Source organism: Harpia harpyja, chromosome 20 (assembly GCF_026419915.1).
Source record: "Harpia harpyja isolate bHarHar1 chromosome 20, bHarHar1 primary haplotype, whole genome shotgun sequence".
In the NCBI taxonomy this organism is placed as follows: domain Eukaryota; kingdom Metazoa; phylum Chordata; class Aves; order Accipitriformes; family Accipitridae; genus Harpia; species Harpia harpyja.
In genome coordinates this window covers 6817754-6832075 of record NC_068959.1, presented here as the reverse complement: position 1 = coordinate 6832075, position 14322 = coordinate 6817754, and the positions used below count along the sequence as shown (strand labels likewise).

Below are 14322 nucleotides of genomic sequence, written 5' to 3'. Positions count from 1 at the left end.
CTCGGCGGAGGGCGGCGGGCGGCCCGGGCGGAGGAAAAGGAAGCGGCCCCGGTGCTCCCCGCCCGCCGCCGCGCGTTGCCGCAGCTCGGGGCGCGGCGGGAGCAAAGCTCGGGCAGCGGAGCCCTGCGCTCCGCACCGCTCCGCATCGCTCCGCGCCGCCCCGCACGGACCTGCCCGCGGCCCCGGAGATGAAGAGAGTTTGCACGCTGCCCCTCTGGCTCTGGCTCGGCATTGTCTCGGAAGCAGGTGAGCGTTGCGGGGCTGTCCTGCCCTGCCCGGCCGGGGCTGGGGGCTGCCCGCTCTGCCGCCCGCCCCGCACCTGCGGGGTGCGCTGGGGGTGGAGGGCTGCCCCGGCGGGATGAGACGGGACCCGGCGCTTCCCGCCCCGGGGTCCCCCCAGCCCCGACGGGGACCGACGCAGCCCGCCCCGGGGTCCCCCCAGTCCCGACGCAGCCCGCCCCGGGTGTCCCCGACGGCTGTGACAGCGTCCCCGCAGCGAGAGGACGGGACGGGAGGACCCTGCTGTCGGCCCTGAGGGGTCCGGGGGCCGCGGGGGTGAGGCCGTGGGTGAGCCCACGCTGTGCCCGTGCCGCGGGTGTGCTCGCTGCAAGCGGGGAGAAACCGCACCGGACTCTTGCGGGAGGGATTTCTCTGCGCGGGGAAGCGCCCGGCCAGGAGGGCAAACTGGAGGCCGGCTCCCTGCTCTGTTTATTTATTTTTTCATGCACAGAGTCATTAATTTGTGAGCGCCGGGCAGCGCGTTGGGGGGGAAGGTGTGAGGAGGCGGTGGTCCACGCGATGCCGTCCAGCCTGCCTCTCCCAGCCGGTTGCTGGCAGCTCTGGTCCGCCTGGCAAGTCACCCAAGGCAGATCCTGGTGAAATGCTTTTCCTTCCCGTAGCGCTTCTGGGGCAAAAGGCTGTTGGGCAGCGAGTGGAACCCCCTGGCCACAGCTTGGGTCAGGTGGATGTGGGATCGTGGTAGAGATGGGTGTGCAACGCCCTTCCAGAGAGCAGAGACAGTGGGGCAGAGCAGAGCTGGGTGGGTGCTGCCAGGGCGGCGGGGACGGGGCACCAGCCCCACCAGCTTCCCCCAGGGAAGCTCCTGCTTGCACAGGTCAAGCAGTTACAGCCCAGATCAGAGCAAGACCGACAGAAAGTTAGTAATGCTGGAAGCTTGCGACATGGGGAGATGAATTTTGGGAGCATAAATAGAATTTTCTGTAGCCTCAGCTCAGTGACTCACTGTCACTGGTGGTGTTCGCTGCCATGGTTGAAGTGAGCTCATGGGAGGACTGCAGGTCTGGCCGCAGAGGTGCGGTATGGACAGCATCGCCGGCAGTGGCACTGTCAACCTACTCTGCCCAAAATGCTGCTGATGGCTCTGGTGCCACGGGGCCGAAGGACCCACCGGGCTGCCAGAGCTCAGGGGGAGCTCCAGGAGGCAGGGTAGAAAGGGACCTGCTGCTGGTGGCATCGCGGCGGGAGCTGCGGCTGTTCAAAGCTCTCTCGTTAGCAATTTGTAAAGCATCGTGTAGCTGTTCTCAGGTTCTTTCATCTCCCGGAGGTGTGGGGGGAGCGGTGCCTGGGAGGCTCTGGCCAGCGCGGCTGCGTGATGTGTGGGCCTCGTCAGCACAGGGCTGTGCAGAGCTTTGAAGCTCTCCAGCGCTGCCTGATTAGTGCAGCGACGAAGGGCGATGTGGAGCTCAACTGGGAGATCGTGCCCTGGGGATTTGCTTCCTCTTCTTCCGTGCTACCTGGGACCAATTTGTCAGTGCTGAAAGGACCCACAAATTCCTCATTAACCATAATCCCGACTGGGTGCAAATATTTGATCCCCTTGGAAGCAAGGATGGGGGTGTGAGACTGTTCTACCTGGGAAGGGCGAAATACTCAGGATCATGAAAGGTCTGTTCTGGCTCTGCGTCCTGCTTGTTCCTGTGCGCCGGTACCCGGTTAAATGGGCCAGTGCTAGGAGGGGATGCTGTGTGTAAGAGCACGCAGGCTCTCCCTGTGTCCCAGCTCCGCAGTGCTCCCAGGATGGAGAGGAGTTGGGCAGCTGCCCTTTGCAGGCAGTGAGACGGGGGGAGCAGGCAGAGGTTCAGCCCCAGCATCCCAGGGCAGCTCGGGGTAACCCTTTGTGGATGACGACGAGAGCGTGCACTCCCTGAGCTGCCACGGTCTGAGTGCAGAGCAGCACTGGCCACCCCACAGCCAAATAATCCCGTTGGGGGCTCCAGCTTGCCGCTTTCAAGAGCATAGGTTCTTTGCGTGAGGGAAGGGCCCGTGCTTGTGTAGGACCTGAGCCGATTACGTTGGCTGCCGCTGCCTGCCCTCCTCTAAGATCGCGCAGACCTCCCCGGCCGGGTGCTCAGACAGCCCCACGCTGACCGTGCCAGCAGCAACATTCGCTTTCGCAGCTGGGATTTGAAGCAGTTGCTTTATTGCAAGTAATAAACACGGGCCATTTCAGCAACACCCTTTCATGCAAAAGCTTGCGAGTATACAACAAACCCTCCTCTGGCTTAACCCAGTCACTCGTTAGCAATGAAGCAGAGCCAGGGCCTCCGAAGAGGAGGTAGGTGATGGGAGAGACGCGGCTCAGGGGCTGCCGGGGAGGGGGCAGCCACGGCCCTTGTGCCCCGCTGTCCGCTTAGGGACAATTTCGGATTAATGGGCGGCAACTACTGCCTGGGATTTGGCTTGGGCACGCAAGCCCGCGGCTCGCTGCCTGCACAAACAGGGTGTTTGTTGCTGAGCTCAATTTGACGTCTGGTCAGGGGGACACTCCCCCGGCAGCACAATGTCCCCAGCCGGTGCAAGCGGGGCGGGAGGGGGCTTCCTCCGGTGTGTCCCACCCCACTCCACTGCCTCTCTCCCGTGGGCTTGCTCCACGCAGGATCGCTGTCCCCTGGGTGTCTCTTGGCCCCGCGTTGGTGCGGTGTTTTCCAGGGCAGGCGTGGGAAGAGCAGGTGCTCCCGGCCAGCCAGGAGGGAACAGGCTGTTCCCAGCGTCCCAGGGCAGTTCCTGGGGAGGGAAAGGGAGAGCGGGATCCCACGGGAACGGCTGCAGGAGGAGGCCGTGGCCAGGCATCAGTTTCTCCAATGCCATACAAAGCATCCACAGCACTCAGGAGGTTGCTTTGCAGAGTGGCTGCTGAGCAGGAGGGGGCTCTTGATGGGTCCCCAGGTCTGCCCGGCTCTCAGCAGCTTTGGGGAGCAACGTGAGCCCTGGAGATAGCATCCACCTCACCCGCCTTCTCCCCAGCCACTTGAGCTGGTGCAGCAGAGGCGTTTCCAAATGAACGTGGTGTCTTTGCATTCAGCCTGCTGGACTGAAACAGCTCCAAGCAATGGGGTCAAGGTGGGGGGTTCCCTCACCCCCGGTTTGGGGGGGCTGTGTATTTAAACACAGTGGTGGGCGAAAGCTGCAATAAGCCTGGGGTGATGGGGATCCTGGGGGGTCCTGCAGGTGTGGGGAGAAGCAGAAAGCCCTGCAATGGCCGGACCCTGCAGGCTGTGCTGCTTATGGAGGGTGGGGAGCTGGAGCAGAGGAGCAGCGGTCATGGAGGTGTGAAGAATGACTAAATGTCACAGGACTCTTCCACTGGGAAAGATGGGCTGGGACATCGCGACAGAGGGCTGCAAAATCACGTCTCACTGGGAGGAGGCAGTTCCCAGTGGGTTCCTGTGCTGGGGGGATGCGGAGCGTGGTGGGGGGGCCGGTGGCTTGTCACACTCCACCATGCAGCAATGGAGCTCGTCACCACGGGGCCTTGTGGGTGTTAGACGTTTGCCTGGGTCCGTGGGCAGTTGTGCATGGAAAAATATGTGGGTTTGCAAGGAAAAAAGCCACAGGTGGTTAGTTAAAGCTGAAAGCCCCCTTTTCCCACCCCAGACTGTGAGCCAGAGGTGCCCAGTGCTGTTTCACCTTGACCTGCCCCAGCTACTCCTGCACAGGCAGCTCCTGCAGATCTCCACCTGGGCGAGGGGCAGCAGGGAGCTGGGCACACAGCCCCCCAGAGGGTCCCACGCCAGCCGGGTGCCATGGTGGGGGAACCACGACCACCTGGTATGTGCCAGCGTCTGCTGGGGAGACCAGAGCTGAGCCTTGCCCTGGGCCAGAGCTGGAATTATCTTTTGTCCTTCATTAGGAAAAGAAATACTGCTGCAGCTGCACTGGCATCTAGTGACTGGTTAAATTAATTCCAGGGGTTTTATTGCCTCTGGCTATCCCAGACCTTTGTTTCTTGTTTCACGTTGTTAAAAGAGAGGGTTAGCTGGGTCCCAGGGGGGCTTTTTCTCTCTGGTCAAAATAGTTCTGATGTTTTCGGCACACAGTATTATTGCCCATCTGCGGTGCCTCATTGTTAACGCAAAATAGTGGAAGCGGAGATGGCCTGTGGTCAAGTCGGCAAGGAGGCACAAGCCCTTGAGCCTAGCGTGACCGCTCGTTTTTTTGAGCAGCTACAGGCAAATCACTCCATCTCTAGGTGCAAGTTGTGCAGAAGGAGGGTGAAAACCTGGGCCGGTGGCGAAACTCCCACTAAGTTTTATAAGCTGAGGATATTAAGTGGGGAGTCTCTCCTGGAGTCGTTTCCCTGCTGAGGTAGCAGAAACAGGTTTCAGCCAGTGACTTGTATTTCACCTTACAACTTCTCCCACGTGTGAATTGTTTTTCTTGCTGTGTTTCTGCCCCCTCCTTCCAGGGCAAGGATCTCCAGCGCAGGCTTTGCGGGCCAAACCTGGAGGTGCTGTGGGACAGATGTCATGCTAATGAGGGAGGATTGGTTTGGGGGGGTCAGGAAAAGACTCCAAACTGGGGAAACACAGAGAATGGAGTGGTGGGGAACGGCAAGAGATACGCTGAGCAAGTGCTATGGTTTCCCCTTCTCCGAGCACATAATAATGAGGTGGCTGCTGCTCCCCTGCTCCGCTTCTGTGCGGTGAAAGGCAGCAAGGACCCCAGGGCTATCCCCAGGAAGGACCACGAGAAAGAGCTGAGCAGATTGCAGACTGTCTTGGTCCCCGTTACCGATGGGCAAAGCCCTGGAGTGAGCAGAGAGAAAGAGGAGATGAGATTTTACCTGTCTGCAGCAGCCAGTCCAGAGCTGGTTACAGCTCTCAGCAGAGCCTGGAAAACCCCAGTTGGGTTGCAGAGGGATAAGCGAGAGAATAAGCTTGGCCGTGTTCCCGATCTCAGTGCGTGCAAAGAGGGAAGTGATCAGAGTAGCTCGATGGTGCTTTCGGGACCTGTTGCTGCCATGCAAGGTGTAGCCACCCACCCGCATGCAGGCACGGAGGGGTTAAGCCTTCTCCTGGCCGTGGCTCCAGTTGGCTGGGCGAATGCCAGCCAGCGCGCCGAGTCCACCCACCTTGGTCTGCGGCGCTGTCGCCGGTGACGCAGCACCCACGCACCATCCCACCGTGGCCACACCGCGCGGCACGTTGAGGCCACCCACCTGGGCAGGCTCCGGGGGCCAGGGCATCCCCCTGGGGAAGGGTTAAGCGAAGACGAGCGGTGCCAATGCCAGGCTGGGTGTCCAGGTTCTCCCTTGGCGGAGGTCAGTGGTGGTTCATGGGAAAGGAAAAATTGGCAGCTGGGCCGGATGTCCCTGCATTTCCCCTCTTCCTGCAGCCGCCTGAACGACGTTCCTTATTTAGCTTTCCTGACGGACAGGAGGAATCTGATGGCGGAAACTGTCACTGCCTGATAACAGCTCAGGGACCCCTTTATGATGGGCGGCACGGCAGGGAACGGGGCAGCGCTCCTCCTCGCCGGGAGGGGAGAGCTGGGCAGCCGGGGCTGCCCTTTGCACCGGCTTTTCGGGGGTGGCGGCGGGTAGGGAGGGAAGGGTGCTCGCAGCCCTTCCCTTTGTGCTGGTTTGTGTACAGACCCCCTCAGCGCTATTTAAAAGACTCTCAAGGCCAAGAATGTGTATATATATTATATCGGCATTTTTTTCTGCTTTTTGGTGAGGCATGTGAGCTGGTGGATAGGGCCACGGGTGGGGAGAGGGGAGGCATGGAGCAAAGCCACCCTGCCAAGGTCTGAGACCAGGTGAGGCTTTCCACTCACTGGCAATGAGGATGTGAAGGGCAGCCAGGGCTGGGATGCTTCAGCAGGAGCTGGGAGTGATGAGCAGTGCCAGAAGTTGAGCACACACTTCAGTACTGGGACCGGCTCCCATACAAGGGTGCTCTGACCAAGCAGATAAACACTGTAAAGGAGATGTTACTGCATGTTTTAGTGTCCCCTGCTTTCTCTCCATAGAAGATGGCATCTTGCTAGTGTCTGAGCCATTCTCTTATATGTGCCCACGGTGACCAGCCCCAAAACCACAAAAGGTCCTGAAATACAGCCTGTATTTCAATGTATCCGTTGATTTTTATCTTGCATCTGTGGAGGCCACCAGGCTGCTCCCATACCAATAAGAGCATTGTTTCCATGGCAATTAATGTATTTAAAAAGGGCAGAATGTACAGCGAGACTGTATTTTTTTTTAAAGAGCAAGCCCTAAGCAAGGCAGCCCTTGCTGCTGGGCTGGACTTTGGTCTCTGAGTCTGTGCAATGCACAGACTGGTGTCGCTGTGCTCTGCGTTGGGATGCAGGGCTCAGTGAGCCGGCTCAGCTGGGCTGGGTGGCACTGGGCTCACGCAGACCTGTGCAAAGGCCCCACTACAACCTCTCAGCCCTGAGATCACTGGCCCTCTGCTGCTCAGAGGGTTTTGTGTTCCCTGGGGTGGTTAGAGCTGCGTGCTCCAAGGTGCCTGTCTGACCGTTTCAGTTTTAGCTGAGCAATATTAAAAATCTCCCTGCAAGACTGAAGACCTCCGCAGGAACTCGTGGGAGTTGTTTTGGTGCTCTCTGAGCAATCCGCTATATAACCAGGTCACCTCCCTGAGCATCCGTGAGCTGCAGGATTGAGGTTTAGGTCATCAGACTATGCTGGTACCTCAGGACCAAATGCTTCTTGCTTCAGCTAAGTTCAAATTCCTTTTGTGTTTGCTTTCTGTCATCAAGCGGCACAGGCAGGGAGGTTGGTGCGAAGGGAATTGCTGTATCAGTCCATTTGTGTTCATATATTGCTCTATTGGTGCCACAGGTGTCTGCAAGGCTGGTAGACATGGGAGGGAAGAAGGAGCTCCTGTCTCCTGCCCCAAACCCCGGTGCCTGTTTTGGATGGCCGTGGTGGGGCTGAGGTACCCATGGGGGATAACAGGGCTTTGCATCCTCCTGGCTATTCTGAGGCAGAAAAAGCAGCAAAATTCATATTGCAAGTTATTTGTTTAAAATTATGTGTTTCTTATGGTGTCACTTCCTAGCGTGATGCATAGTTGCCATTGCAGTGAGATGAGTTAACTTCCTGCTATACCTTCCTGGGCAGGAGTCACCTCACCCAGTCCCGGTCACGTAAAAGTTTAGCGTATAGCCTAAGGCACTTGCTCTACAGTCTCGGGGGAAGAAAGGCTCTTTTGAAGGCACTCCATCCCATCCTCAAAGAAGTGTTGGAAGTGTTGCCTTTGGGGAGGTGATGGCTGAGACTGCTCCCAGCCTGCATGGTGTCCGCACACATGCATGTCCCCAGGACCGGCACTGCCCCTCTGCCGGGTTGCATTTCACCCTGCGATCCACCCTCTTCCTCGCCAGCCGCCCCGGCTCCCTCCACCTCAGCAGCTTGCGGCTGCATGAGGGGACAGGCACGGTCTGGCAGAGGGTAAAACGAAAGAGCAGCATCAACCGAAACAACTGATGGCCCCAGCCTCGGGAGACGTGGCCAGGAGGAGGCTGGGAGGTAGCGGGATCATGTGGAGTGAGCAGTAGACAAAGGAAGGAAGTTTTTATTACTGGGCCAAATCCTGAAGTCCTTCAGTTGTATTTAGGCCAATGCCTCAATGACTTCAGTGGAGACTGGTCTGAGTAAAGAGAGAAGAAAGGGCTTCAGGATCTGGCCTCTGGGTAATTGTGTCACGTGGGAAGCTTATAAAGAATTTGCAAGCTCATGATGGCTTTCCTGAGCGGCCGATGCTAGCCAGGCAGCGGTGCCCGTGGCAGCCAGGCCTCCCGCCTGGGTCACTGTCCGCTTCCTCTCTGGGGATGCAAAGCACCCATCCTGCAGCGCGTTCACCATTTTGGCCACTGGCAGGGTTTAACGGGGCTCAGCAACGCCCACAGGGCCCAGCCGGGTGCCCCAAGTTGGGTAGTGGCTCCACAGGTTTGTCAAGGTCTGTCTGCGCATTCACGAGACCCAGCAGACTCACGGAGGGTTTTGGGGTCCTCCGTCAGCTTTCTGAGTTAGAGGCACGTGAGCTTTTCATGTGGCAGGGAACTCTGTAAAAGGTTTACTGGTTTCATGTGTTCCCCCCCCCCAAAAAAGGTACAAAAAGTGAAGGGCTGCGTATCAGAGCCTGGAAAACCCTCTATCGGTTTCCCCGCATATGGAAGGTCCTGCATTGGCTGGGGGAAATGTGTACGTGTCTGCACAGACACACGTGTGTGTGCCCGACAGCGAGGTTCGGCTCCGGGCTTGGCGCTCTGTCTGTGACTTGTTTTCCCCATTTCTGAAATGCTGGTGTCTGCTCAGATGGATGTTAGATATAGTGACCTACAAAAATAAATACTGAAAAAAGTGAGGGTCAAGTCAATAGTTTCAAAGGACAACAGTAAATCTTGATATTTACTAAGGCAAGAAGGTTGGGCACGAGTTGTGGTTTATCCTCAGATTTGGAAACTGCCAGCTCAGAGTAATGGCAGTAAGGAAAATTGCATCCAGCAGAGGTGACGGCATCCAGCGCCCACAGAAATCCATCACGCACGTGGTGGGTTGTCCTAGCCTGAGCAGAGTCCCCAGTGAGGCGTAATTTGGTCTAAGTGGCCATCATCCTTTCACCACACTGCAGTGCTTGGCCCTCGGGAAGCAAAGGGCAGAAGTTTAACGGCATGCCCCGAAAGCATGGTGGCTGGCTGCAGCGCGGGATGCTCCCGTGGGAGATGCACGCATTCACACCAAGAAAATCCCCGCACCGCTGGGCAGGCAGTGTGCGGCCCTTGTGCTGGGATGAAACACGGGGGAAGCAACCACCTTGCCTGCAAACGGAGTTACCCGGTGATGCCTTTGTAAAGCAATTTAGCTAATGTAGCATGTGTCTGGGCCTGATGACTCCCTCATTTGGTTTGTTGGCTGTTGCCAAACTATCAGACTCGGCAGGTCCTGGGCTGCTGTCTGTAAGTGCTGGCTCTGGCAGTACCACCGGTGCTGGGATGGGATCAGGGCATACCCTGGTCTTCATCTCCTCTCTGTGCTGTGACATCCCAGTGAGCAAGTGCAGGGGGGCCACAGCGTACCCCGTACTGCCCTGTTCTGGGCAGACAGGCTCAGACCCAGTACGTGTCCCCTTGGGTGACAGTGTTGCGGTGGGATTTTCCCACTTGGTCAGGTAGATCCACTGCATTTGCTTGCTCGTGTGCTACAAGGACTAATGGAGGCAACCAGAAGGCACGGGTGGTAGCTTGATGTCGCCAATTTGAACACGAGGATGGGTTTTGATATCCCCCAAACCTCCTGTGTTGTAGAGAGGCAGGAACGTTTCCAACGACATTGGTCACACCAGAATTGCACCCAGCCCAAGATACGATGCCCGCTGCCATGGTGCCTGCGTTGCCCAATGCTGCCCCTCCACAGCACTCGGCATTTCACAATATTTATGGCCGCTCCTCACCCTTGGCTGCTTAGACAAATAAAGCCTAATGCAGCCTGAGGCAGTTAATCCCTGGCTCTCCAGCCTCCCAGCAATAACAAGGCCTGGGTGGCATTTCAAAGAATGTACTAGGGGAGAGGGGGAGTGCTGGGATCTTTTTTTTTTTTTTTTTTTTATATGGTGGTGGAAATACAACCCTGCCTTCATTGAAGATAAGTGACATTGGCCAGGCTGAGCTCCTGCTCAGAGGTTATAGCGGTGATGGAAGGCAGGAGACTCTGCATGGTGTTGGCCCCACAGTAACCTTTGCCAAAAGAAAAACACTTCTTAATACAATAGTAGATTAAAAAAAAAAAAAAGAAAAATAAACAGGGCCCCATGTGAACTTGGGAAACCTGTGCTGGCATGAAAAGAGATGCGCATGGTGAAACAGCATGAACAGCACCTGGAAGGACTCTGGCCCCCGGACCCACATTGCTGGGAATGGGAAAGGGCCTGTGTCTGTCCTTGGTCCCTTGGTCCAGCGTGGTGCCAAAACGGCCCTGCTGCCAAACGGCTTCTCCTGCCTTTGTGGTCCAAGCCAACGTGTCTTCCCTTTGCTCACACCTTGATGTTCCCATGGGGCTGGGAAGGCCATCCCCAGCCTCACCGCATGGCTCTGAGGACCACGTACCTTGCAGTGACCAGATAGGGACAGCCAAGGAAGTGGCATGTTGTCTCTTTAGCACAATTTCCCTGTTAGTACTTGTGCTCCTTTGGTGGAAGTCATTAGCACGTGTAAACGCTTCCTTCCCATTGCGTCCGCTTGCGTGCTCTCCCCGCTGAGCTGCGTGGCAAGGGAAGCACCTTGGAATGGGAAAACAACAGTCAACCTCTGATTATTAACAAGAGAGTAACTGGGTGTTTATGAAACTTGGTAACCTTCTTGTAAGCTATTTTTAAAAAGCAGCATAAGGTGGTTTAGCTTACTGGCTTTCAAATGGCACCAGAGTCCAATGCTGCCATTTAGGCTAGGTGTTTCATTGTAGGAATTGTGCTATGATATACAAAGTGTGACATTTCCAACTCAGCCTTTCTTGGCAGGGAATTAGATGAGTTTCATAGCTGCGTGAGGGGTGTTATGTGAAGGTGGAGAGAGAAATCTGTGCAGATGTTAAACAGCCAGCTAATCTCAAGTGACGCGAATGCCCTGATACACTTTGGCTCTCGGAGATGATCATTATCATCTCCTGCTACGGCGGGTCCTGGCTTGCGGTCACAGCTCTGTGCCAAGAGAAACCGAGAGTGCGTGCGTTTGTAACTCGCCATCAATGCCCTGGACAGCCCTGTGGGGCCGGCTTTCCCCCCAGTGCCCCGAGTCTCTCCATCTTCAAGTCTCTTTGCCCAGCAGGGAGCAGCTGGGATCACTGACCTGGGGATGAGGAGCAATCCAGCAAAGCCCTGTGTGGGGGGAGAGCTTTGCTGTGCTCTCTAGAGCCCATCCCTCTTGGGGATCCTGCAGAGAGCAGAGCAGTATTTTTATTAACCACATCAGGGAAGGCTCTAGGTTTGGCCAGCTCCGGCTGCTTTCAAGGATGGTAGAAAGCCGAGCTGTGCGGTGTTTTTCAGGAAGGTTGAAATGTCTTATCTCCTATGTTGCCGTAGGTGCATTTACCCCAGGGAGTTGCACCTCCTGTCTTGCTCGTGTGGATGCCAGGAGGGCTCTTAGGTCTGCAGTGAGCGCTCAGAGCTCTTCCAGCAGCCTTCTCTGCTTGTGCACATCTGACCTCGTACCTGACGCTTCCTTCCTCTGCCGCTACCTCTGATGACTAATTCTCCTTTGAAGAGCATATGCCTGTGATCTTCCTGCCTCCCCTCATGCTCACCCCGTCAGGGGCGGCAGAAGGGGTCGTGCAGATGCGCATGTGCGCACGTGCAGGTGTGCATGCGAGAAGCTGCGCCGTGGAGGAGGGTTTGTGCTCTCCCACTCCCCAGGCAGCAGCTCTTCCTCATGCCCGTGACGACTCTTCCCTTTGCTTTCTTATTATTATTTTTAGATTATACTTGATGCTTGAAAATCCTGCTTTGGTAATCAGGAAGTTTAAATTCCTCTTGCGTCTTTCTTATGCTTCCTACTTTCTGGACCCATCCACATCTAATGTAGCTTTTTCATGTCGCATTGGCTCTGCGATAAATCCATTTTCTTTGTTCCCTGTTATCTATCGTTAGAAGGAATAAGGTTTCCTCCTTTCTTGCTTGAGTATCTTTTTTCCCAAGCCAAAGCAGCTCAGTTCCTGCTGCCCTACGCTCTGTGGCTCAGGCAGGGATGGAGGTACAAAGAAGCTGCATGACAGGCTTGCAGAGAGCCTGGAGCACATGGGGAATTGAATCCAGGTTTTCCAAGGCCAAGATAATCATCTAATTGCAAAACTGTTTCATCCCACTTACCCTGTTCATCAGCTTCTCTCGCACTCAGCAGCTGGAGATCAACTTGAGGATGGGTTGCTCTGCAGAGAAGAACAGGCACTGCCAGCTCCAGGGCAGCTGTTTGGTTTGAGGGCTCTGAGTTGATTTCAATTCACAGCTAAGTAGCAAACATCTGGATGCAAACTCCAGGAACACGAAGACAGAGGAGCAGGTCTTTTCCACTTGGCACGGTGCCTCCCAGTCCAGCTGCATGGCTTGCAGACCCCTGAAAAAGCCCAGCACGGTCAGCCTGGCTGCAGCAGCCTGGGTGGGAGGCAGGCAGGGTCTGCAGGCTTTGCTCACGTGGGGGGAAAAAACCTGCCCTGAGTGGGGTACAAGGATTTCTTCAGTGTCCTGCCCTGCCTGTCCATAAGCCAACAGTCTTGGGAAGAGCTAAACTTCAAAGGCCAGCAATTAAGCCCACACACATCAAGGAAAAAGCAAACCTGCGACTTGCTTTTTTCTTTCCAAATGCTGCTGCCCTTTTCTCTCCGTGCTCAGTGCCGACCCTCAGGCTCTGTCTGACTTCCCGGTCAGCTGCCTCTGCCTCCTCATCTCCCAGCGAGAGTTGGATGCCAAGACCTCACTTAGCTTGAACTCCATCTTCCCCCAACAGAACATCTGCAGCTTGCATCAATGGGAGCTTCACCTGAGCCTCTGGGAACAGCTTATGATGGAGCTGTAGTTAATGATGGACAAACCGAGGGTCTCCTCTCCGCTGCTTCTCAGGCTTTTCCCTTCCTCTGTGTCTGTGCAGCAAAGCCCCAGTGCTGCAGGTGGAAGTCCCTGCCCAGGCACTGGAGCTGGTCCTGGCTCTGCCCAGGCTGTCACCAGCCTCAGTGTGGGCAGCTGGGGCTCCAGGAAAGGGGACGATGCCCTGGCATGGGCAGGGGGATCCTGCCCTGATGCCCCTGCTTTGTTTTGGCAATGGGCAGTTTAGAGACTCCTAGACCTGGATGTCTCACCTGGATTACTGTGTGTAAGAGCTGGTGGTGACTTGTCCTCCAGGAGCTTATTCCTCTCTTTGGGAATGTCTCTGTGGGTATACAACAGTGGCAAAATCCACAGTTTACCTGAGTTGCATGAAAAGGTACTTTGTTGTCTGCCTCGTAAGTTCATCAGGTACAGCATGAGAAGCAGTGGATAATAATTTCCTTTAGTTGTTTACCCTTTGTCACTGTATAGGCTATCATTTCTTCTTAGCGGCCGAAGGTGTCTCTTTAGTGTCCCATGGGTTTGTACCCACTGCTGCCAGAGGTACTTCAGCCCAGTAAAGCCTCCGGTGTTACACCTGGATAGACATGGGGTAGAATTAACCTCTGGCTCCTGCAATAGCCAGGCAACTCCTGAGCAGTCCCAAATAGGTTAACTGGAGGTAGCAGCAGTACAAGCTTTTCCCAAGCCACTTTCCCAGAGATCTCAGACCCCCAGGGCCCACGGAGGGATGTCCCCGGCCCATCCTGGCCCTCTCTTTGTGCTGGCAATGCCTGTCTGCCAGGTACCAGATTTGGACCAACACTCATTTCACACGAGCTGTGGACCATCCATTGCGTCTCTTCAGGTTAGAGATGTAATGAACAGTGCTAATTTTTGTTACCCGTCCCCTAAAGCCATCCGATCCCTCTGCTCTTTCTGTGCCATGTTAATCACATCCTGCAGGGGCAGCGAATGTGAGCAGGCCAAGATTTTGAAAGAAGTAAATTAAAACAGGAAGAGAAGCAACCTGACAGTCCTTAAGATGTGGGAGGATAATTTTAATTGAGTTTTGCAAGGGTTTAGCCATGCAGTTAATAGGGGCCACTGGAAGAGGGGTGGCTATGTATGCTAAGCAGGGCAGCTCGCCTTGGGCTCCTGCAGAGCCGCGGCCGTGGCAGAGTGGGAGCTGCCACAGGCATTTTGGCAGGTCTGAGGATTTCTGCCCCTTGGGGAGTGAATCCTGTGGACAGAATAGGTCCTGTTCCTGTCTGAAGGCGCTGGGCTCCCCTTCCCCTCCCTGCGCATCCCGCTGCGCTGGAGCTGCCCTCCGAAATGTCAGGGAGAGGAAGCAATCCTTGGCTTGTTAGTTTCTACAAGGAAATAAAATGCACAGATGGCTCGAGCATCCTCTGTCTCAAAGGCAGGAAAAGGATTCTCCGGGCAGGAGCAGGCAGCCAACAAACCCGGAGCGATTCAGGGAACGGGG

The 14322-nt window shown here is 55.9% G+C and overlaps 1 protein-coding gene across 3 annotated transcripts in view; it reads left to right on the top strand.

Annotated features, from left to right (window-relative positions):
• FLT4 (fms related receptor tyrosine kinase 4) overlaps window positions 1-14322 on the top strand; it is a 60339-nt gene continuing 46017 nt past the window's right edge. For 2 of the 3 annotated variants that reach the window (XM_052816664.1, XM_052816662.1), the window contains exon 1: window positions 2-246. In XM_052816664.1, the coding sequence (XP_052672624.1) occupies window positions 189-246 (58 nt within the window). In that variant the 5' untranslated portion in view covers window positions 2-188. Of the gene's footprint in view, window positions 247-14322 lie in introns of all 3 variants that reach the window. The other variant, XM_052816665.1, reaches the window with a different exon arrangement.